Source organism: Macrobrachium rosenbergii, chromosome 43, assembly GCF_040412425.1.
Source record: "Macrobrachium rosenbergii isolate ZJJX-2024 chromosome 43, ASM4041242v1, whole genome shotgun sequence".
NCBI classification, from domain to species: Eukaryota; Metazoa; Arthropoda; class Malacostraca; order Decapoda; family Palaemonidae; genus Macrobrachium; species Macrobrachium rosenbergii.
The window spans coordinates 38,193,525-38,221,275 of NC_089783.1; the positions used below are offsets into that span (position 1 = coordinate 38,193,525).

A 27,751-nucleotide genomic window follows, 5' to 3' on the forward strand; every position below is an offset into this window, starting at 1 on the left:
GGATGATTCTCCGTAGGCCCAAATGCCCTCCTCCCCTCCCCACCTTCTTTCGCCCACACCTAACCCACCCCCAAAACACCCCCTCGTAGGTCAAGCGGAGCCAATCAGGGACGAGATTTGGGCACGGTCGACGAATCATTCATTACCCGAGGAGCTGCCAAATATCTTTCTCGTCGCTACGGGCCAATCAGAGGCCAGCCCGGCCTACCGACGGAGTGTCTATATAAAGGAGTGTTTTAGGCGAATTAAGGCATTCGAAGTGCTCTCGCTAAACGATATGGAAGCGACTCCTTCAGCCGCCGCGAAGCCTGAGGGGGGCGAGACGGAGACTGAGGCCTCCGGGCAGTCTGGCGAGCCCAAAAATGGTGGAGTTCAGCAGAGTGTTATCAGGAAGGTGAGTGACTCGTGGAGTTTTGTTGTCGCTATAGGCCTATTATAGGTTGTCTTTTGGAATGGCGAGGGGGCATTATTGTCGTTATACGCCTGTAAGTTTCCCTTTTTGAACGGCGATGGGCGCAAGATTCTTTTCTACGGAGTGACTGGATTTTAGTCATTCCTTAACTATAAGTTTTGAGCGTATTATGCATGTTTTTATCACATGAGTATTATTATTATTATTATTATTATTATTATTATTATTATTATTATTATTATTATTCAGAAGATGAACCCTATTCTTATGGAACAAGCCCACAGTAGGGGCCATTGACTTGAAATTCAAGCTTCCAAAGAATATGGTGTTCATTACGAAGAAGTAAGAGGAGGTAATGGGAAAAACAGAAAGAAGAGATCCCACTCACTTATTAAAAAAAAGAACTAATAAATTAATACATAGATGAAAATGTACTAAACTTCAAGGAGAATTACGTTATGTATGTGCGTGCGCCTGAGCATCACGCCAACATAAATTAGATCTGAATTATTTCATTTTTATGTAAATAACTTTAGTTTTATGATACGAAGGAGCTCCATCTTCATGATATTCGCCTTGAGACGTCCATCTTTTGTGTAAGTGAGTCTTATTTGCTCAATTTGCGCTGCCCCTCCTAGATTCTCGAGAGCCTTGCCCATTCCTCTAAACAGTTAATTGCTATAGATAAACCAACATAATATTTCAATGACTGACGCATGCCGTTTTTTAGTCTGAGTGAACCAGGCTATTCGTTATTTAACTTTAAACAATTTTTCGTCTATTTAAAATCTGGTATAAATAACGCAGGAAAGCGTTACTGATACATTTTAGCTTTCTGTAAAAGAAAACTATTTTGCCGGCTTTGTCTGTCCGTCCGCACGTTTTTCTGTCCGCCCTCAGATCTTAAAAATTTCTGAGGCTAGAGGGCCTGCAAACTGGTATGTTGATCATCCACCCTCCAATCATCAAACATACCAAATTGCAGCCTTCTGACCTCAGTAGTTTTTATTTAAGGTTAAATTTAGCCACAATCGTTCTTCTGGCAACAGTATAGGATAGACCACCACGGGCCGTGGTTTAAAGTTTTATGGGCCGTGTCCATACAGAAAACTCCATTGCGCTGAAAGAAACTTTGGAGCATTTTTTACTCGTTTCTTTCTATGCGTCTTGTAAACTTCCGTGGCTAACTGACGTCATGAAATGAAGGGTTCTCAAGGAATTATTCACACGTTATAAAACTGGCTGATGAAAGGATATCTTTTCGTAAATTAGTTTCACTCGTCTAACGCAACGTGATTAAAATGTCAATGATTAACTATTGAAGGCTGTGGTTCAAAAACGTATTATTTTCTATCGATTTGCCCTATGTTTTATTTATTAATTTTTACTTTCACTATTATTATTGCCACGAGTAGCGTGAATGGGAGTATGAGACGACGCACCGATCAGATCGATCTGTTACCCGTGTTTCTCGTTTTCTAAAAGATGTCTACATTCCGTTTTCTAAAAGAATTCTACATTCCGTTTTCTACGTAAGCCTACGATAGTCATTCCTCTTTTATTAATTCCATTCCTTGTACATTTTAAGCTACAATATTCTGCAGTCAATTAGGTGATGTCCTTTCCTTATGTGCCGGATTATAGGACGGCTCCCACCCAGGTCATTCATAAGGCTAACTCACAAGAAAGTCACCAGGTTCCCGACGGCTCCATTGTATGGAAATAATGGATACGCATTTCGTAACAGGCGTTCTTTGTATATTGTTTTCTTTTACTCGCACTTCATTACCGCCGAGTTCCCCACCATTCAATTCCACAATAATCAATATAAATATGAATATAAATATAAATAGTTCCCGTATGGTAGCCTAACTTCCCTCGGCGAAGTTTAAAATGTAAAATATGCATTTGTAAACTCTTTTCTCTCCATTATTGAGCCATCCAGGTTACCGCTTGAATTAAAATCGCTTAGATTTTTCAGAAGTTTTTGTCAATTACAGAAATATATATATATATATATATATATATATATATATATATATATATATATATATATGTATATGTATATGTATTGGAAGAGAGAGAGAGAGATTATAAACTGGAGATTAGCAACCTAACCTACAATGCGGAGATGAAGATTTATTATTATTATTATTATTATTATTATTATTATTATTATTATTATTATTATTATTATTATTTTGGTCCAGGGAATGTCTAATGAGCTAAGACTGGCTGGACTATCTTTTCGATGACCAACTTTAATCCATAAGAAAAAATGGCAATAAACCAGCATTTACTTATTCTAAAATAAATGTAGAAAAAAAAATTAATTTATCCAGTTCGAAATCTATAAAATGACCGAGCCATCTTCCTACCTCGTAGGAATAAATATTCCTAATGTATAAATATCCGAAGCGAAATAGGATTTAGAATTATTTTATTATACAAAAATGTTTTACTACATGTTGGCAAAGCAACGGTAAACAAGATTCCTCTGTAAGTTCGGCTTTTTCCAGGAATATTAAGGAACAAAGGGTATAAGGAAACTAATTCCTGGTTACCAAAGACATAACAAGTCCAAGCAAAATGCTTGCGTGCTTGTGACTCAATTTGGAAATAGCATGAGAAGGGAAGGAAGCTCTGTTATGCTTTCAGTCATTTTCTTGCTCTGGGAGTGACGTGATAGGTAACAGAAATCTTTTTTATCACTAAAAATGTCAAAAGGAAAATCACAGGGATTTGAAGACCACGTTAAAGGTTATGTTAAAAGGAACTATAAAAACACCCAGTTTTTAATACCAGATAACACGACACCCGTATTTTAGTAAATATTGTAACTTATGATTTTACGGTACTCGGGGTATATTTCGTACTAGTATCATTTACATATTTTAATGTTTTGTGCAAGGCGTCTCACTGAATGTTTACGAAACATTTCTAGTCAATAACTTACGCAGATGTGATTTTTAATTAGTAATTTCTATTGCATTTGTTAAGTCATTAAATCAACATTATTACGGCGAGAGGTTTGCACCGAAGACGTTAAGTCGCTGGGAAGAGGCAAATTTTTTTTTTATCAAAATAACAAGACCCATTCTATTTGTGAAATAAATAAACGTAAAGTCACTTTTAGTTGTCTCTAAAAGAAAACTATTTTGCCGACTGTAGTCTGTCCGTCCGCCTTCATCTTAAAAACAACAGAGGCTAGAGAGCTGCAAATTAGTATGTTGATCATCCACCCTCCAATCACCAAAGATAACAAATTGCAACCCTCTAGCCTCAGTAGTTTTTTTTTTTTTTATTTTATTTAGGGTTAAAGCTAGCCATAATCGTTCTTCTGGCAACGATAGGGGATAGGCCACCACCGGGCCGCGGTTAAAGATTCATGAGCCGCGACTCATACAGCATTATATCGTAACCACCGAAAGATAGATCTATTTTCGCTGGCCTTGATTGTACGGTGTACAGAGAACTCGATTGCGCTGAAGAAACTTCGGCGCATTTTTTACTTGTTTAACTTGCAATGCGTGTCTTGTACACATTGACAACGACTTTGAAATATGTCAAATTAGCTTTAAGAAAAAATCACATAATCACGTATCTACTCAGTAACTCATACCAAGCAGGGCAATTCTTTATGTATAACTGATGTTTTTATATCGAAGTTCTGTTTTGTTGAACTATTTAATAAAATAATTAATCTAAATCAGGTATTGGCATTTTTTTGTAACTTTGGGCGGTATTACAGTGACCAAAGACCGCATCATATTTCTAATAATATTTATGCATTAAGGTTTACCGTAAATCGCCGCTACTGAATTACTAATAGAGGTATAAATTGTCTAAAATGAAAATGTTTTTTTGACCAAAAATTCTAATATATTATATATATTAATAACTTTCATTTTTCATATATAAAAACACAAGAACTATATAGTCTGTCAAGAGTCGCATTTTATTTCTAGAAATGCTTGTATGCATCAAGTATTATTCTAAATTGTAGCTATAGAATTAATAATAAGTAGAAGTATATATTTTTTTTTATTAAAATGTGCTTTAACATAAAATGCTGAAATATATAAATCTTTAATTTTTTTAACACAAGAAAAGACAAGAACTATAGCGCCGCATTATATTTCTGGGAATATTTGTACGCATCAAGTATTATTCTAAATTGCAGCTATATATTTACTAAAATATATGTATTTATTTTCTAAAAATTAAAATAAGCTTTGACCAAAAATGCTACGATGTTGTATATATATATATTAATGTTTTTTTTTTATTTTTTTACACAAAAAGCATAATAACTATAGACTGCCAAGAGCCGCATTACATTTCTTTGTATGTATCAAGTATTATTCTAAACTGTAGCTATAGATTGACTAAAATAGATGTATGTATTTTCTAAAAAATTAGAATAGGCTTTGACCAAAAATGCTACGATGTTATATATATATATATTAATATTATTTTTATTTTTTACACAAAAACACAAGAGCCAAGAGCCGCATTACATTTCTTTGTATGTATCAAGTATTATTCTAAACTGTAGCTATAGATTTACTAAAATAGATGTATGTATTTTCTAAAAAATTAAAATAGTCTTTGACCAAAAATGCTACGATGTTATATATATATTAATATCATTTTTATTTTTTACACAAAAAACACAAGAGCCGCATTACATTTCTTTGTATGTATCAAGTATTATTCTAAACTGTAGCTATAGATTTACTAAAATAGATGTATGCATTTTCTAAAAAATTTAGATAGGCTTTGACCAAAAATGCTACGATGTTATATATATATTAATATAATTTTTATTTTTTACACAAAAAACACAAGAGCCAAGAGCCGCATTACATTTCTTTGTATGTATCAAGTATTATTCTAAACTGTAGCTATAGATTTACTAAAATAGATGTATGTATTTTCTAAAAAATTAAAATAGGCTTTGACCAAAAATGCTAAGATGTTTTATATATATATATATATATATATATATATATATATATATATATATATATATATATATATATATATATATATATATATATATATATATATGTGTGTGTGTATGTGTGTGTGTGTATTAATATTTTTATTTTTTTAATACAAAAACAAGAACTATAGTTTGCCAAGAGTGTGTTGATATTTTTATTTTTTTAATATTGGCATGCAAGAACTATTATTCCAAATTGCATTTCATTACTAATATATGTATATGCATCAATATTATTCCAAATGCTATATATATTACTAATATATATATATATATATATATATATATATATATATATATATATATATATATATATATATATATATATATATATATATATACAGTATATATATCTTTTTTATTAAAATGTGCCTTGACATAAATGCTAATATATTATATATATATATATATATATATATATATATATATATATATATATATATATATATATTAATATCTTTAATTTTCTCATATCTACAGTCTATAAAACATCCTATTAATACGATCATCAGGGTGTGAAATTGCTGCTATAGAATTATTACTAATATATAAGTGTATATTTCTAAAAATTAAAATGTGTCTTGACTAAAATTCCAATATATTATATATATTAATAACTATTTTTTTAATTAAAAGAAACACACACAAGAGCTATAGTGTATCAAACATCCTATTAGGCTAATAAAATCGCTAGGGTGTGAAATTACCGCTATGGAATTACCAATACATAAGAATATATTTTCTGAAAATTAAAATGTGCCTTGACGAAAATTCTATATATATATTAATAACTATCTTTTTATTTAAAAAATATACAGGAACTATAGTGTATCAGACATCCCGTTAATAATAATAAGATCGCTAGGGCGTGGCCAGGTAAGAGAAGCGTCTTAGCCACACCTGTTTAAATCTTTCCCTGAATGTTAATCCCTTGTTTATGGCTTTGCCTGAGGCCTGTCGCTTGGCAGGCGATTATAAACAAAAATATTTACCTGATAAATCCTCATCAAGGTATTAAGATACGCGCTAGAACAAGCCCGGGCTACTTTAGCCGACATACTTCTCGCGCCGTATTTTACCCTATATTAAAATAAAATGGTACCTATTATAGTAAAGAATGTATAAATTATTTCAGTCAAGAATCGGAGATTGTAAACAACAAAATTTACCTTGATAAATCCTCATCAGGGTATTAAGATAGCGCTAGAACAAGCCCGGGCTACTTTAGCCGACATACTTCTCGCGCCGTATTTTACCCTATATTAAAATAAAATGGTACCTATTATAGTAAAGAATATATAAATTATTTCAGTCAAGAATCGGAGTTTATCAGTTTTGATTGTGTGGCGCTGTTTCAGTACATTTGTTATAGCCAGAGAAGAGAGAAAAAAATATGGTCTTTTAAACTGCAAATACATTATTCGGTCATTATTATTTTGTGTGAAAATGTAAAAAAAAATTTCTGCCATATTACCATGTGACTCTCGTCTATAATTAGAAGGTTTTCTAAATATCAATTTTGTAAATGATAATCAGAGTAATGATTTCAGCAACTTTTTTTTTATTTTGGGTGTTATCATGATAGCTTTACACCTATAAAGACATTGCCATGAAATGTTTTACCTTTAATTTTCGGAAGCTTCGATATGAATACTGTTTTTATCCTTAATTTTAGAATTAAAATTTAGAGTATTTTTTTCCGCAGCTTTTTTTTTTATTCGCGTGTTAACATGACCTAAAACCTATTTAGATATTTCTCAGAAATTTCAGAGATGTGGCATGATTTTTGACCTGCGCATAGGGCATTTCATTATGACCTCCGACCTTCAAATTGGCCCTATGCCGACCACGTTTCTTGGTCAATGAGGTTTTGCAGCGCAGGTCAAAAATTATGTCACATCTGTGAAAGTTCATGGAAATATTCTTATCGGTTTTAGGCTATCATGATAACACGCAAATAAAAATAGTTGCTGAAAACATTCTGAATATCATTTCCAAAAATAAGGATAAAGAAAGTAATCATATCGAAGTTTCCGAAAACCTGATAATAGACTGGAGTCACATGGTGATATAGCAGAGAATTTTGTTGATGATTTTCACACACACAAAAAAACAAAAAGCCGAATGACGTGGTTGTAGTATAATTATAACGACCAAATTTTTTTGTCTCTTTAGAAGTACTAAATATATTGAAAGTGACACACAGTCCAAGCGCTGATTCTTGACTGAAATAATATTTCGATATATTTTTTGCTAAGAAATGTTTTTTATTTTAATAAAAAGTAAAATATGACTGAAGGTTGAATGTGGCCCGGGCATGCTCTAGCGAGTATTTAATATCCTGATGAGGCTTCATCAGGTAAATCGTTTTGTTTACAATTTCCTCCTAATCTTGCCCCCCAGCCATATCGGATATATTCCTCATGAGGTCTTTCATCTATCTTATTTTCACTGTTTCCAAAACGTTGAAAAGAATGTAAAATTTTGATAAATAAAAAAAAGAGACTAATCAAAAACAATCCGATAATATGATGAAACTGCGTTGGTATATTTTTCATGCATTTGTTATGCTTTGCCGTCGATGTTATAACTTTCTGCAAACCTTTTTATTTTCCGGGAACATTTTTAAAAATTTCCAAGGAAAACTAACCTAAAACAAATATCTTTGTATTTAAGTAATTTATTTATATTTCTATATAGTTATTTATTAATTTGTTAATTTGTTTTTTTCTGTTCTATTAACTGATTTCTTCTTTCTGTAACACTATTTTTAGGAGGCTTGAATTTCAAGTCAATGCCCCTTTCGTGGGCTTGTTCCATATGAATAGGGTTCAAGTTCCGAATAATAATAATAATAATAATAATAATAATAATAATAATAATAATAATAATAATAATAATAATAATAATAATAGCACTACAGGATCCAGGCTTAAAGTAAAGTTGTTCGTACACAGCACTGTAATCAATATCAGATGTACAGAACAAGTGTTCATTTAAAGTGCCATTTTTATCTGGCAAGGCTTGTATCTATAGCATACATTTATATATATCCGGCCGAGAGCTTTAAGCGTTAAATAAATAAAAATAAATAAACTAAGCTAAAACACAAAATCGTAATTATATAGCAACGACCATAGTAGGTTTTAATTGGCTAGGCCCGACAAATGGCGAGAGCAGTAATTATTTGCACAGGCGGTCTGACCGGAAAGGTCCCGGGATTATAGATCAGAGAGGATTTATGGTCAAAAAAGGAGTGGCTTTTGGTCAAAATGATCTGTCTTGGGAGTGATTGTGATCCAGAAACTCCCATGATTTGTTTTGCGTGCAGGAGTAAAAATAAACTCTCTGAACTGGTAATTTAGTGAAATTGTGTGGCGGTAAATTATAAAGCCCATTCTCATATGTACACTCATTACCCATTTTCTGAAGCATTAATGTATCAACGTATGGAACAGAACTTGCACATTTTAATATGAGCGCTGTTACTTCTTTTTAATGAACACCATATTCTTTGGGAGCTTGAATTTCATGTTAATGGCGCCTGTGGGCTTGTTCAATAATAATAATAATAATAATAATAATAATAATAATAATAATAATAATAAATATGTCCAGTAATCAAATGCGAATAATGTTTAAATATTACAAGATCTTCCATATGTACACTATACATATAATAAAAAAAAATGTTACGTTGAATGTATCCACAGTACACGGTGCGTGTTATGAGGACATCATAAACATGTTTCCCTACGAAATTAGGAAATAAGTTACTGAATAACTTAAAATGCATACGCATTTTTGATTACAGCATTGCATCATAATGACCATATTTTTTCTCTTTAGATATACTAAATATATTGAAACTGACACACAGTCCAAGCGCTGATTCTTGACTGAAATAACATTTCGATATATTTTTGGCTAAGAAATGTTTTTTTATTTTAATAAAAAGTAAAATATGACTGAAGGTTGCGTGTGGCCCAAGGTAGGATGCCCGGGCATGCTCTAGCGAGTATTTAATACCCTGATGAGGCTTCATCAGGTAAATCGTTTTGTTTACAATTTCCTCCTAATCTTGCCCTCCAGCCATATCGGATATATTCCTCATGAGGTCTTTCATCTATCTTATTTTCACTGTTTCCAAAACGTTGAAAAGAATGTAAAATTTCGATAAATAAAAAAAAAGAGACTAATCAAAAACAATAATATAATATGAGGAAACTGCGTTGGTATATTTTTCATGCATTTGTTATGCTTTGCCGTCGATGTTATAACTTTCTGCAAACCTTTTTATTTTCCGGGAACATTTTTAAAAATTTCCAAGGAAAACTAACCTAAAACAAATATCTTTGTATTTAAGTAATTTATTTATATTTCTATATAGCTATTTATTAATTTGTTAATTTGTTTTTTTCTGTTCTATTAACTGATTTCTTGTTTCTGTACCACTCTATTCTTAGGAGGCTTGAATTTCAAGTCAATGCCCCTTTTGTGGGCTTGTTCCATATGAATAGGGTTCAAGTTCCAAATAATAATAACAATAATAATAATAATAATAATAATAATAATAATAATAATAATAATAATAATAATAATAATAATAATAACACTGTAAAGTTGTTCGTACACAGCATTGTAATCAATATCAGATGTACAGAACAAGTGCTCATTTAAAGTGCTATTTTTATCTGGCAAGGATTGTATCTACAGCACATTTATATATTTATATATATATATATATATATATATATATATATATATATATATATATATATATATATATCCGGCCGAGAGCTTTAAGCGGTAAAGAAAAATAAATAAACTAAGCTAAAACATAAAATCGTAATTATATAGCAACAACCATAGTAGGTTTTAATTGGCTAGGCCCAACAAATGGCGAAAGCGGTAATTATTTGCACAGGCGGTCTGACCGGAAAGGTCCCGGGATTATAGATCAGAGAGGATTTATGGTAAAAAAAGGAGTGGCTTTTGGTCAAAATGATCTGGCTTGGGAGTGATTGTGATCCAGAAACTCCCATGATTTGTTTTGCGTGCTGGAGTAAAAATAAACTCTCTGACCTGGTAATTTAGTGAAATTGTGTGGCGGTATATTATAAAGCCCATTCTCATATGTACACTCATTACCCATTTTCTGAAGCATTAATGTAGCAACGTATGGAACAGAACTTGCACATCTTAATATGAGCGTTGTTACTTCTTTTTAATGAACACCATATTCTTTGGAAACTTGAATTTCATGTCAATGGCGCCTGTGGGCTTGTTCAATAATAATAATAATAAATAATAATAATAATAATAATAATAATAATAATAATAATAATAATAATAATAATAATAAATATGTCCAGTAATCAAATGCGTATAATGTGTAAATATTACAAGACCTTCCATATGTATACTATGCATATAATAAAAAAAAATGTTACGTTGAATATATCTACAGTACACGGTGCGTGTTATGAGGGCATCATAAACATGTTTCCCTAATAACTTAAAATGCATAATTATTGATTACAGATTGCATCATAATTGCCAATAACATTATATATATATATATATATATATATATATATATATATATATATATATATATATATATATATATATATATATATATATATATATATATATATATATATATATATATATATATATATATATCGAATTATCGGGCTTTTTTTGATACATACTAAAAGCCTTAAGATAAAGTGCAAGAAATTGAAGTGGTTCCCGCTAGGACATCAAACCACTTCAATTTCTTGCACTATCTTAAGGCTTTGTAACTAGTTAAAAAAAAAAAGCGCGAAGAATTCGAGAAGTTAAGAGGGGTATTGTGGCTCGTTTGGTAAAAAGTGACCAGTAGATTTTACACACACACACACACACACACACACACACACATATATATATATATATATATATATATATATATATATATATATATATATATATATATATATATATATATATATATATACAAAGAAAATAGAAAATGCGGTTATGAAATTTCTTTGACATTATGTCCACGCTTATGTGAGTTTCTGCTGCATTTCTTCTGAAAACGAAAGTCGCTCGAGTGCCTGGAAACACGTCCATTAAACCCGATTACAACAAGCACTCAGGTCTGGAGTGCTGGGAAATTCTAGAACAACGTCAATGAGCCTAAACGTGTGATAAAATATCGCTTATATGTTATACTTTGAAATTGCACTGGTGAAGCTTTAAATTTTCGGACCTGCACTGCTTTCTGTGTTTGTGAATACTTATTTGAATGTAATTTCATCATAATTTTTTATTTTGTTTTTCTCCTCACGATGTGTTCTCTTTTTCACGCTTTGTTAAAAAAAATTGAAACTATTTTTATTATAGATTTATGTAACGCCTTCATGTATGAATATAATATTGTTTAAACTAAGTCATGTATCATCAGTTATTAATTTGTAAAAGTTTTGACTCTAATATTTCACATCTCACTGAAATGTTCAAAAACTACAAATGATAGGGAAAATATAGTTTGTCACTTATGATATTCGTATTTTACATGACTGAAAATGTTTATCCCATAATCCTCCTGCAACATTGGATCATAAACATAAACAAATACAATAATTTGGTGGAGAAAATTTATTATCTCCACTATAAACTAGATATCGGTTGGAATGTTCATCTTTAGTGGAACTTACATACCCAATTTGCACACCCAAATTCCCTCTTGGGTTATAAAATTTATTTCTGATGATAAATGGTACCTATACCATTTCTAATCGAGGTCACTGTTCCCTGAGTGCATATCTGTTTTACTGTTATACATTTTCAATAGCTATCGGCAATTATCATTAAAATTGTTCGTTTATTTTTTACTGTAAAATACATTTAAAATTACCAGATACAAATCTCTTAAGAGGGGGAACTGAAGCTAGACCACATTAATAATATAGGTATGGAAATGAAATTAATGATCAATAAAAGCATGCAAGAGAACAATGTCTGGTTATATTTGCAAATCTTTCTTGGTAGATTAAATGTTTCCTTCCACGGTGACCTTTTAAATGAACGTATTTGGTTAGAATATCAACCCAGCTCACCCTATCTTAAATCCGCACCACTAAGAGAAGTGAAACTTACGATTATTGTTACCCTATAGCTAAAGCACTTTTGTGAATTCATGTTGGCATTTTGAAACTACACGAATAAAATATAGTTTTGAAGTTTCAGTGAAATTATTGGAGACAAATAGAATGAAGTGAAGTGAGTTTGTCAGTTACTGTTTAGCTTAGTGAATGGTTATAATGAAGTGAAGTGAGTTTGTCAGTTACTGTTGAGCTTAGTGAATGGTTATTGCCCGTCTCTAGAAATCCCTGTATCCCGAACGTCTTCACAAACCTTGGTATAGGCAGGTAGCCAGGTTAAGTAAGGAGCTTATACAGACCTGGGGCCGCAGAAGTATACCTTATCTGATAACAAATACGACCAGCATAGCGGCCAGTGCAAGAAATAATTCCTTATTTTTGCCCGGTTATCATAGCCAGAGTAAGATTTTCATTCAAATTATCTGGGCGACAAAAAATATTCCAAAGGAGGCCGTGACGTCACGGATTTCAGGTACCTACCCTCCTCTTCCATACCACTATCCCTCCACCGCCCCTCCCCTACCACCACCAACAACAAACAACCGAATTACCTGTGCTTGGCTTTCTGTGTTGACATCTAAATTTCGCTCATTCATCTGTTTGATGATCTCTTAGGCCGCTGAAACTCACTGACACGGAGAAACGTATTGATTTCATTGTTGCCCTGTGAAGAAAATAATAAGGGAAATTTTAATATTAAAATATTTTAGTATTAAAAAAATACTGGAAAATATTATATTTGACCACTCACCACTAGGGAAGGATGTAATATTTGATTGACTTAAGACATATTATCACTAGATTTAGAACTTCTCATATATATATATATATATATCATATGTATATATATATATATATATATATATATATATATATATATATATATATATATATATATATATATATATATATATATATATATATATAACTTCAAAATATAACCTGATCAAAACTATTTTATAAAAGCCTGAAGCATTAAAACTATACCGAATATGCTATTCAAATTACCAGTACATACAGTATTTACTTACCTATCAACCCAGGCTCAAGTATTCTGTTCGTAGAGTGTAATATAAAAGCTAAAAAATTCTGATAATGATTTACAATTTATCCTAACGACCGCTTAATCCTCTCTCTCCTATTTTTATGATACATACATACATATATACATACATACATACTTACATACATATATATATGTATATATATGTTTTTTTTTTCTGTCGTCCATGCTTCTTTGTTTATGCTTAGTTACCGACCGAAATGAGACTGGGCCAAATATTCAGTCTTCATTGGCAACACTGTAATATTTAAAGGGCACTTCAGTTTGACTTGTAATTTGTCGTAATGAATTTAAAGTACTTTTAAATCTTGTATAAGGATAAAAGCATTAGATTTCATCATTCTTGGTGAGTTTGTCAGTATGTTGACTCATTTGAAGCAAAACTTGTTATATTGCTCATAGTAAATTTATAAAGCATTGCTTATGAAACATTTGACAAGTATCCAGGGTCATAATTAACTTGCTCTTATATTGTTTTAGCAGTATTATTATTATTATTATTATTATTATTATTATTATTATTATTATTATTATTATTATTATTATTATTATTATTATTCAGAAGATGAAACCTATTCGTATGGAAAAAACCCTCATTGGCCATTGACTTGAAATTCCAGCTTCCCAAAAATATGGCGTTTATTAGGAAGTAGTAAGGGGAGGTTAAGGGAAATACAGAAAAAAATAAATCAATAAATTAACAAATAGATAAAAATTTATTAAAATGCAAGGAGAATAGTATTAGGGCAGTAATGTATTGCACCTTCGCTTGAACTTAGGAAGCCCCAGTGGTACGACTTCCTCTGGGAATGCACCTTTCATTATCTTTTGTAAATTTTTCTGTCCGCCGTCAGATCTTAAAAACCACTGAAGCTAGAGGGCTGCAAATTGGGATGTTGATCACCCACCTTCCAATCATCAAACATACTAAATTGCAGCCCTCTAGCCTCAGTAGTTTTTATTTTATATAAGGTTAAAGTTAGCCATAATCGTGCATCTGTTAACGGTATAGGATAGGCCACCACTGGGCTGTGGCTGAAAGCTTCATAAGCCGCGGCTCATACAGAAAACTTGATTGCGCCGAAGAAACTTCGGCGCATTTTTTACTTGTTTATGTATTTGTTTTTCTTCAGTTTCTATAAATATTTTCTTCCCAATCGAAATACTATTTATTGCAAGTAGCTCAGTTTATGTTCTGTAAACGTTTCATTTACAGAGCATTCTCATCACTCGCTCAGTGTAAAGTGAATGTTCTCTCTCCCTAAGTAATTCACAATATCAACTAAGAGCGTGACTTTCAATATTACAAGTGTAATTTCCATCGGCGCGCGAGTATGATACCCTTACATCCTCAACATATTCCTTATTATATGTATATCATTGGCATAAGAAAAATATGTATGTCATTGGAATAAGAAAATACAAACTTATTTAAATCGAAAGTTTCTACTCTTACTCTATGAGACCTTATCATTAAGTTTTTTTTTTTTAATGTAAACATTTAAGCAGATGAGGAAAGGCAGCAGTTTTTCTGTCAAAAATTCATCATTTTTTGTGATCAAATGATCTGTTAGTTATAAAAGGTGCAGATGTTCCTCACTCTGGGATCAAATAATATGTCAGTTATAAAAGGTTCCAGGAATTCCTCATTCTGGGATCAAATGATCTGTTAGTTATGAAAGGTTCCAGATATTCCTCATTCTGGGATCCAATAATCTGTTAGTTGTAAGAGGTTCACAATCGGTTCAAGATCAGTTCAATTTGTTCTCAGACAAAGTCTCTTTCTGAAACTTTCAGTGTCGGGAGCAGATCCAGGCAAAGCTGGCGCGCCGCCCAGATGGCAAGAGTTGTATTGGGGCCAACATGTCCAGATGGGAAGACTTCATGGAACCTGCCATGTTTTTCCACGGCTTCTGTTTCTGGACGATGCAGTCCCTCATGGAAATGGTCCATACGCTCAAAGTGTGTATGGTGGACAACCAGTTTTCCGCGGAGGTAAGCCATACATTATTTCCAGCCTCCTTTTTATTTTTCTGTATAGGTCCACAACCAGTTTTCCCCAGAGGTAAGCCACATATTATTTTCAGCCTTCTTGTTATTTTCCTGTTTATGTCTACAAACTGAGAGCCTATTAGCACCCAATTTCAGTAATATGAAATTACTTGATAAACTGGCATCAACTTCGCGGGAAGACAATTATTTTCTAAGTTAGGTGATAAGAGCACAAGTCGTTGGATCTACTCCTAGGATATGTTTTGAATTGGAAATTCTATGTTGTTTATATATGAAGAATAATCTAAGATGATAAGTTACCTGGAGAGTGTTTAGACCAATCAAAGATGAAAGTTGCTATTCTCTGGTTCTAAGGTGAAAAAAATACTTCAATTGATATCTTGCAATTAATTTACTCCCCTCCTCTCTCTTTCTATATATATATATATCTCTATCTCTATCTCTATATATATATATATATATATATATATATATATATATATATATATATATATATATATATATATATATATATATATATTTATATATATATATAATATATATATATATATATATATATATATATACATATATATATATTGTACATATTTATTAACAGGAACTCATTGAAACTGGATGCTATCATATATTTATATACATATTAACTCCGCTAGATACCATCCATTTCATATATATATATATATATAAAGTTATATATATATATATATATATATATATATATATATATATATATATATATATGCATACATATATGTATTTTGTGCGCGTGCGAGTTGCAGGCGAGGATACATCTCCTGGAATATAAAGTTTCCTTTCGTTGAATGGTTATACAAAATATTTTAGTATTATTTTTTCCAATTATTTAACTGCTTAACACGTCACCTGGGATCAATACTCTCGTCGAGGACTTACTATTTGCGTTAAGCTATTTTGATTCGCTTTAAATAATTTTGTTTTCTTTCACAGACCTGAGTCTAATGAGCGCTGACGTTCATTCCTCTCGGTCAATCTTTCTTAATTTTCGTTCCAAAATGTCTTGTCTGGTTATGCCACTTACACCGTCAATCATATTGTTTGCTCATGGGATTATCGTGAAGGTTTCTTTCCGTTACATGCATTGGTTTTTAATAACCTTCAGTCATTTTCGTTAAAACTGTTATGACTACTGTGATACGTATTTTGTAACGTTTATATTGTCTGGAATACTTAACCAGAATATCATAATGTTTATTGTATAAAGAAAATGGAATAGCGGATATAATGACCGCTTCCCCGATATAACGTGAATAGTTGATGCAGGATTTATAAGAAAAATTTTTTCTTGTAAAACTAAATACAGCGTATTATATTTATCTTCCTGGAAATCATTTGTTTATAAAATTACTAGTGTACTGAAAAAATCATCTTCGATGTCTTCGCTGTCAGCGTTCTAATAACTTTCTATTATTTTCGCTGTGATACTACAGTATTTTCTGCCTTATTCTTTGTTCAATTAATGCCCCTTTATGAACAAAATTACAAGGTACAGTAATATTTTCATTTGGCAAAGTATCGTTTCCAGAAATGAAACACTACATTCTTTCAGATGCCATTGTTAGTATAATTCTTTCAACTGAATACCTCTGATTTACATTAATCCTCTAGACAAATTTATAACTTTGGTTCAACAAGAAACTTTTATTTGCATCGATTAAACTCCACATTCTTTATGGTGTCATTGTCAATATAATTCTTTCAACAGGACATCTTCTTTTTCATTGTCTACACAAACCTATAACTTGTGTCTTTACAAGAAACTCTCATTTCCAGAGATTAAAACCCACTTCTTTATGGTGCCATTGTTAATATCGAATTGAATTGAATATAGAATTTAGGCCAAAGGCCAAGTACTGGAACCTGTGCGGTCATTCAGCGCTAAAACGGAAATTGATAGTAAAAGGTTTGAAAGGTGTAACAGGAGGAAAACCTCACAGTTGCACTATGAATCAATTGTTAGGAGAGGGTGGAAAGTAAGTTGGAAGTGAGAACGAAAGGGGTTGCAGCTAGGGGCCGAAGGCACGCTGCAAAGAACCTTGAGTAATGCCAACAGTGCACCGCATGAGGTGCACTGATGGCACTATTTATTTTCTTTTTTTATTTATTTACTTTTATTTTTTTTTTTATTCATTTATTTTTTATTTATTTATTTATTTATTTACTAACCCCCTACGGGGCATTGTTAATATCAGCCTGGTTAATATAATTCTGTCAATCGAATACCTGCTTTTCATTCATCTGCGCAAATTTATAACGCTTGTCTTCACAAGAAATTCTCTCATTTCCAGAGATTAAGCTTCACATTCTTTATGGTGCCATTGTTAATATCAACTTGGAAAATATAATCCTTTCAACCAAATATCTGCCTTTCAGTTACCTAAATAATTTCATAACTCGAGCTTAACAAGAAACTCTCAGAAGAATTCATTTGTTTTATGCTTTTTCCTTTCTTTTTGTTTTTTCCTTTAGATATGTTCGAACCTGCACAACTACCAGAATGAATCTGCTATAGTCCAGCAGGGAGTAACAAGAGTCGTTATGTACAACAGCATCATCAGTTCCCTGATTCCTGCTTTCCTGATGTTGCTACTTGGTGCCTGGAGTGACAAATATGGACGCAAGGTAAGCGCTCTGAAAGATGGTACGGTAGTTTTATGTGGCTATATCTCCAGATGTCTAATTCACTTGATTACTTGTTTTTCTTCTTGGAGATTTTCGATTTTAGGGTACGCGGTCTGTGCTCGCACTGTAGTCGATTATTTCTACAATGGTTGGTGTCGAGATTAAGCTGATTTTGGCCTATTTTATAGAGTTTGCGCTTCTGGAATATATTGGGTCCATTGGTGGTTTTACTCTGAGAAGTTTTCAGCTTCTTCTGTGTATTCTATATGTATTTATATATATATATATATATATATATATATATATATATATATATATATATATGTATATATATATATATGTATATACATGTGTGTACAGTATATTTATATACATATATATATATATATATATATATATATATATATATATATAATTATATATATATATATATATATATATATATATATATATACAGTATATATATATATGGATACTGTATATAAATATATATGTATATAGATATATATATATATGTATATATATATATATATATATCCATATATAATGGATATATAAATATATATATATATATATATATATATATATATATATATATATATATATATATATATATCTATATAATGGATATATATAATATATATACATATATATATATATATATATATATATATATATATATATATATATATATATATATATATATATATATATATATATATGTACAGAAAATTCAGCTTACATTGAACAACACGGAACATGCAACCTTCCCTTCGTTCCAGATCCCTCTTCTGATTACCGCAAGCTGCAGCGCCCTGTGGATTGGTGGGTACATGCTGAGCGTCTTGTACTCAGGATGGCCGACCTGGCTCTTATACGTGTTCACCCTGTTCGATTCCATCGGGGGTGGCAACCAAGCTTTCACCAGCCTCTGCATATCCTACCTGAGCGACGTCACGTCCTGGGAAGAGAGGACCAAGAGGATCGGAATCGGGATGTCAGTCTGGTACATCGGGGGTCCCATAGGAAACATATTTGTGTCCCTTTTCCTGACCTACGGAGGAATCCAGTCGACTCTGCAGCTCATGTTCTTCTCTCAGCTGTCCACTGTGTCCTATCTGTACCTGGTGATCAAGGAGAGCCACGGTCCTTTCTGCACTATGCCCCGAATCCTTCAGAACACGAATCCGGACGATTCCGCCGCGCTGAAGACTCCTTGGCAGATAGCTGGAGACTTCTTTTGTCTGGCCAGAATTAAGGAGTCCTTCCAAACAGTGTTCAGGAAGAGGGAAGGGGGTCTTCGTACTGTTTACATCTGCGTGTTACTCAGCAACATGATACGACGGATCGCGCGATGTAATTATGAGTTTCTTCTTTATTTGGGAATACTGAATCTGTGGATGTACTTTTTCCCCCTGTTATGTTAAGCCTCTAGCAGCGGTTTTACCATTATTAAGTGATTTAAATGAATAGCTTTAGTTCACTGAAATATTCAAAAGTTTTAGCATTCATATAAATGAACTATCTCTTGGTTTTAGTTTCAAGATCACCGGTTTATCTTTTATCATTCTACCTTACAGCATTCCATATGTACCTATTCGTACAAAACGCGTTGCAGTGGACATCTATAGATTACAGCTGGTGGACCACTTACCGAACCTCCTTTGCTGCCTTAGGTAAGCCAAAAAAAAAAATCAAGAGAATGACAGTTCACATCTGCCCAAGTCTATTCAGTTCTTGAGGCGTCCAATATAACACTTCAAGGTACCATATTCTTCTGGCATATTCAGTTAATAAGCGCCACTTATTTACAGAACATTTCCTTAAGTAACTTCTTCTATGACTTTGTAAGGTCTCATAGACACATGACAAACATGCTGTAATTTTTTTGTCGAATTACTGACATGTTCCTAATGAAAAATGAAGCCATCAAAGCTACGACCCCGTAGGGCAGTAGTGCCGCCAGTGTACCTCATGCGATGCACTGTAGGCATTACTTGAGGTTCTTTGCAGCGTGCCTTCGGAGCGTAGCTGCAACCCCTTTCATTTCTTTTACTGTACCTTCTTTCATATCCTCTTTCTTCCATCTTACTTTCCAGTCTCCTAACAATTGCTTCATAGTTAGTGCAACTGCGATGTTTTCCTCCTGTTACACCTTTCAAACCTTTTACTGTCCATTTCTGTTTCAGCGCTGATACCTCATAGGTCCCAGTGCTTGGCCTTTGGCCTAAATTCTATATTCAGTCAATCAGTTCAATTAGTCAAAGCCACAACTTTTTCTCTTTCCTCCTTGTTCAATGTCACCGTCATTTTCAGGTTCGATGTTCCTCATGAAGAAGCTGTTGAAATACCTCAACATTACTGACACGGGGCTGATCATCATGGCATCGATTTCTGTTCTTCTCGAGTACATGACCTACGTCCTCTTGGACCTGACTGATACTGACTTACTGATATGGGTTGGACCTCCTCTTGGCATCTTGTCTTACAGTATCACCATCGGTCTGAAAGCCATGGCAACGAAACTGGTTTCTCAAAATGAAAAGGGTAAGCTTCTTTTACGTATGTCAGCATGTTTTCCCAGTTTATTAAACCTATTTGAATGATAAGCAAATAGAATAATAATGGAAGGTAAAAAAGAAAAAAAGTTAGATTTCCATAAATTCTTTATGAATTCACCCACCATTAAAATCTTAGTCGGAGATCTAAATCTGATTCGAATATCGATTTCGTTCATTCTTGAGGAATTGGTCGATACAGGCTGACGCCCTTTCATGGGAAATTTCGTTGATGGGGAAATAAGGAAAAGTCTCGGAAATTTAAGGACACAAATGTATTTGTTAGAGGAGAAAATTCAGTCTTACTGTAGTTGATCCTGTGTCTAGTACTCTGTATTATATATTTCCCTTTCCAGGACGTGTAAGTACGGGTGTCAGTTGTACTAGTATTATAATGTACACATTTCCCTTTCTAGGACGTGTAAGCAAGTAAATGCCGTCAGCTGCGCATAGTACTTTGTAGTACATATTCCCTTTCCATGACGTGTAAGCATGATCCTGTTAGCTGTGCCTAGTACTCAACAGTACATATGCTGTCTATAGTACATACTCCCTTTCCAGGACGTGTAAGCACGATGATGCCAGCTGTGCCTAGTACTATATAGTACAAATATCTCATTCCGCGATGTGTAAGCACGTTGGTGTCAGCTGTGCCTCTGTACATATTTCCCTTTCCTAGACGTGCTGTCATCTGTGCCCAGCACTCCGTAGCGCATATTTCTCTTTCCAGGCCGTGTAAGCACGATGCTGTCAGCGAGTCAGTCTCTGGTTCCAATGATTGGCGGCTACGCTTTCTTCAAGTTGTACAACTCGACTCTGTACACGATGGCTGGAGCCCAGTTTCTACTCTCTGCAAGTTTGGCCGCTTTGATTCTGTCTATATTCATGTGAGTCTCTAAAATGCTTCTTGTGATTCTGATTATGATGCTTAAGGAAAGAAAATGTCAAATCCATAAGGAAACTGTTTGATCCTTTCCATTTTCAATCATTTTAATAATTTACTTACAGTTTTATCTATTCATGTTACTTTTTTTTCTTTATTAGGAAATGACTAATGGATAAGGACTGAGCCTTTCCATTTTTTTAATTTTAATTATTTACTTTAATTTTTATTTATTTATTCATTTATTAATTTGTTAATCTATTTTTTTCTCATCCAATAAGTGATCTCTTCTTCTTTCTGTATTTCCCATTGCCTACTGTTCCTTCTTTCTGATGAACACCATATTTTTTGGAAGCTTGAATTTCAAGTCAGTGGCCCCTGTGGGCTTCTTCTATATGAATAGCTTTCATCTTTTGAAAAATAATAATAATAATAATAATAATAATAATAATAATAATAATAATAATAATAATAATAATAATAATAATAATAATAATAATAGAAGGGAGTAGACCCTCTTTTAAACAGGTCTTATTAAAAAGGATGGCTGTATTATGCGAATTTATCTTCTATAATGTCTTTTCTATCTTCCTTATTTTTCACTTTTCAGGCTCAGCGATGTTAGTCAGCAACTGGCCGATATTCATGTTGGAAAAGGATAGTGTGCGGAATACTATCCTTTTCCAACATGAATATCGGCCAGTTGCTGACTAACATCGCTGAGCCTGAAAAGCGAATCATAAGGAAGATAGAAAAAGACACTATAGAAGATAAATTCACATAATAATACATCCATCCTTTTTAATAATAATAATAATAATAATAATAATAATAATAATAATAATAATAATAATAATATATGAAGGGAGTAGACCCTCTTTTAAACAGGTCTTATTAAAAGGATGGCTGTATTATGCGAATTTATCTTCTATAGTGTCTTTTCTATCTTCCTTATGATTCGCTTTTCAGATTCAGCGATGTTAGTCAGCAACTGGCCGATATTCATGTTGGAAAAGGATAGTGTGCGGAGTATGGGAAGTCTTTTATTAAAATATCTAATCAGAAATCGTTCGTCTGGATTTAGGTTCTATTTTAGGTACCGTCGACACTAAAACAGAACCTGAATCCAGAGGAACGATTTCTGATTGGATATTTTAATAAAAGACTTCCCATATTCCGCACACTATCCTTTTCCAACATGAATATCGGCCAGTTGCTGACTAACATTGCTGAGCCTGAAAAGCGAATCATAAGGAAGATAGAAAAGACACTATAGAAGATAAATTCGATAATACAGCCATCCTTTTAATAATAATAATAATAATAATAATAATAATAATAATAATAATAATAATAATAATAATAATAATAATAATAATAATAATAATAATAATAATAATAATAATAATAATAATAATAATAATAATATATGAAGGAGTAGACCCTCTTTTAAACAGGTCTTATTAAAAAGGATGGCTGTATTATGCGAATTTATCTTATATAATGTCTTTTCTATCTTCCTTATTTTTCACTTTTCAGGCTCATCGATGTTATGCGTCAACAACTGGCCGATATTCATGTTGGAAAAGGATAGTGTGCGGAATACTATCCTTTCCAACATGAATATCGGCCAGTTGCTGACTAACATCGCTGAGCCTGAAAAGCGAATAAGGAAGATAGAAAAAGACACTATATAAGATAAATTCGCATAATACAGATCCTTTAAAATAATAATAATAATATAATAATAATAATAATCATAATAATAATAATAGTACCATCCTAATTAATAATAATAATAATAATAATAATAATAATAATAATAATAATAATGTGTTTCACTAGACGAAAGGATGAGTCAGTTTCGAGACAGTGGCAAAAAGAATATTATTTTCAATTACGTGAAATTGTATATAGAGTAAGACATAGCCAAGAAATTAACCTGATTTTATAATTCCCATTCTATTTAAGTCTTTCTTGTTTCCTAAACTTTTCTAACAGTTTTTTTCTTTTTATTCCTTGATTTCAGTGCTATCAGGACACTGAAACCAGAGGTAGATTGGATTAAACCACCGGCTGCTACCGCAGAAACAGCGGCCAATAGAAGCGCCGAAACTCCCACTTTGGTGACTCAGGTACTTTGAATGTTTTTATTATGTTATCACCTTCGAATGTTTTTATTATGTTATCACCTTTGAATGTTTTTATTATGTTATCACCTTTGAATGTTTTTATTATGTTATCACCTTTGAATGTTTTTATTATGTTATCACCTCAGAGTTATAATGCATTCAAGAAAACGCATACCCACACATATATATATATATATATATATATATATATATATATATATATATATATATATATATATATATATATATATATATATATATATTATATTATTATATATAAAATATATATACATATATATATATATATATTATATTATTATATATATATATATATATATATATATATATATATATATATATATATATATATATATATATATATATATATAATATACATACATATATATATATATATATATATATATATATATATATATATATATATATATATATATATATATATATATATATATATATATATGTTTTTCAGGCAGAGTTTCTCCCTCTCACAATTTTTGTTGTAGGCGCTCGCCTTTGTGGCACTGACCTCTTTGATGCACACTTTTATATTTCCCTACTTCTGTTTTCAATAATTCTTCAAGTTCTGGATAAGTATACAGAGTCGTGGTGTATTTTCCATTTATTGCTATGGTCCCGTTTCGCCCAATCTAAGACTTTTTTCAAGCAAGAACTACTACATACAGGCGTCCTCCGCTCTATTTATAGCGGCTGGATTGGATTAGCGGGTGAGTGATTTATTGTATTTATATATATGTATATATATATATATATATATATATATATATATATATATATATATATATATATATATATATATAAGGAATCCCCAGGAAAATGACAGGCAGAAGTTCACCCAAGCGCTGTCACGTTTACTAACGCATCGTCGGGGAACGACGATGCGTTAGCAAACGTGGAAGCGCTTGGTACTGAACTTCTGCCTGTCATTTTCCTGGGGATTCGCTTATTATATATATATATATATATATATATATATATATATATATATATATATATATATATATATATATATATATATATATATATATAAATTATGTCAGGATAAAAGGAAACGATGTGATGCTAAGTGCTATATACATAGTCATAGTAACTTTTCCTTCGACCATGTCTTGGTAATAAGACGAAAGCATATCTCGTGTTCCACTCTTTCCTTCGTATATATAGATTTATATATAAAATCAAATATATATATATATATATATATATATATATATATATATATATATATATATATATGTGTGTGTGTATATATATAGATTTATGTATATAGTATATATATATATATATATATATATATATATATATATATATATATATATGTATATATATATATATATATATATATATATATATATATATATATATATATATATATATATATATATATATATATATATATATATGTGTATATATAGATTTATATATATATATATATATATATATATATATATATATATATATATATATATATTTATATATATATATATATATATATATATATATATATATATATATATACATATATATATACAATGGTTAGACATCTGGAAACTATAAAATAAAATCTGTCATTCCTTTCAAAACGATATTACTGGATTTTTGTCCATTCCAACAGTAATTGTGAGCAATTCAAAACCAGTCACGTTGAGGTAACAACAGACTTGAAATAAAATTTTCACTTCCAGTATTTTACCAATCGCAATATAACTTTCTGCCCTTCGTCCTTCCAGGAGAATGCCGAAAGTCCCCACGCTTACGACAACCCAGCGTGCTCGAACAAATGAACAGCATAAAGCGCCTGCAGAACTGGAAAGAAGTCCCCTTGCTGTTCTAGCTTTAAGACAATGATCTCAGTATACTAAGAGGTATTTGTACATAGAAAAGAAGAAGAAAGTTGACTCTTTGTTGTCTAGGGAAAGCTGCAATTGCTTTTTGAATTTTCACACTGACAGACTAAAAGGGAGTTTCAGCCGATCAATTCGTCCGCAGAAGGCAGGTTGCTTGGACGTGACGGCAATATGAGGGATAAATGAAGGTCTGTGTAGAATTTTTCGTCGAATATTCACGGAGTTGTCAACATAAGCTTCTGTGTTAATCCGGTTCTCTACGGATGACGTCATTTTATGTCACGTGTATTTCAGAACGTTGTGAATCTTTTTTTTTCTCTTTTCTGAAAATTATTAATTTTCCGTCTTAGGTACTTTCATTAATTTCGAATTCGGCAATATTTTCCTTTCGTTATTCAAGTTAAGAAACGATGGATAAATCCTAATTTATTCGAAAAAATTGTATTCCTTTTTTGAATAGGTCAAGAATAATTCTCATTACCAAAACATATCTTTTAAGGATTTAATAATTTCAGCTTTGTTTCTTCATAGATTTTAAACGATTGGTATGCCTTCCTAAATTTCGCTTTTTTGTTTTTGTTTCAATTTTTTTCTTCAGTTCAAGTCGTATGAGTAGGCGTTGACATTGCTGACATTATCCCCTGTGTTTTGCGACGATTGTAAGACCAATGTCACACAAAGGTAAAACTTGAGGGCGTGCATGAGAGTACATGTGTGATGTTGCGCGAAGACCAATTTCGCTGCAAAAAAAAAAAAAAAAAAAAAAAAAAAAACTGGCTGTTTTGTGTGAAGTTTGTCGACGGGATGCTAGAACAGCGCAGCACTGTCTTTTCTGAAGGCGTCTGCTTTATTACATTGTTTATACTTTTTTTGTATTTGTTTATATTGAACAAACCAATAAGTCGATGATTATTTAGCATCTATTTAGTCAGTGCCCTAAGCTCTTCTTCAGTAGAATGATTTCCTAAGTATATTGCATTGGCTTTATACTAGCGCAAAGGTGCGTCACTTTTCCAAGCACTGACAAGATTGATTATTTATCATCTATTTAATCAGTGCCCAAGAGCTCTTCTTCAACGGAATTACCTCCTAAGCCTACTGCACTGGTTTCATACCTGTGCAAATGAACGCTGAATAGTGCCTCACATAAGCTGCGATAAATATATATTTACATTTCTTAACCTTAACGACTCATAATTCACGGTAGGTTATCTGACAATTGCCTTAAAGCACTGCGATTATTAATTTAATCCAGTAGGCATGATGTAGTATAATTTCGCTCAGAATTTAAAGATCGGATATGTGAATCCGCAATCATTCTGAAGGGGAAAATTAATCTACATGAAAAGTGTCTTAATTCCATTATAAAAAATAACGGAAATGAAGACATAAACTGACTGATCATGCAACTGGTATTGCACGAATTACAGTTTGCAAGCGCTACCTACTCATAATATTTTCATTTCATTACAGTAGTTTGGGATATTGTTAGTTATACTGAATATTTCTGTATTATTGTACATTGATATTTTTCAGGAACTGCTAATTTCATTTTTATATGTTTATAAACTTTTATGATAATGTCTATATACCTCATCACGTGTAACCGTTGTTTTAGAATATTTTTTTGATGTATGCTTATGTATCTTAGTCTGCATGTATGTATGTATATATACATATGTATATATGTATATATATATATATATATATATATATATATATATATATATATATATATATATATATATATATATATTTATATATATATATATACATATATATATATATATATATATATATATATATATATATATATATATATATATATATATATATATATATATATATATATATATATATATATATATATATATATATATATATATATATATATATATATATATATATATATATATATATATATATATATATATATATATTACGCCTATTATATATCAAGAGCAAAGTGTGCTCTCGAAGA

The 27,751-nt window shown here is 31.5% G+C and overlaps 1 protein-coding gene across 1 annotated transcript; it reads left to right on the forward strand.

Annotated features, from left to right (window-relative positions):
* LOC136828799 (proton-coupled folate transporter-like) lies at positions 1–26,463 on the forward strand. The gene is made up of 9 exons (XM_067087036.1): positions 1–394; positions 15,438–15,635; positions 18,159–18,311; positions 19,094–19,667; positions 19,892–19,987; positions 20,628–20,858; positions 21,600–21,756; positions 23,782–23,887; positions 25,654–26,463. Exons 1-9 carry the CDS (start codon positions 23–25, stop codon positions 25,705–25,707), a joined length of 1,941 nt encoding a protein of 646 aa, XP_066943137.1. The 5' UTR covers positions 1–22; the 3' UTR covers positions 25,708–26,463.
* Positions 26,464–27,751: the final 1,288 nt, after the last annotated feature.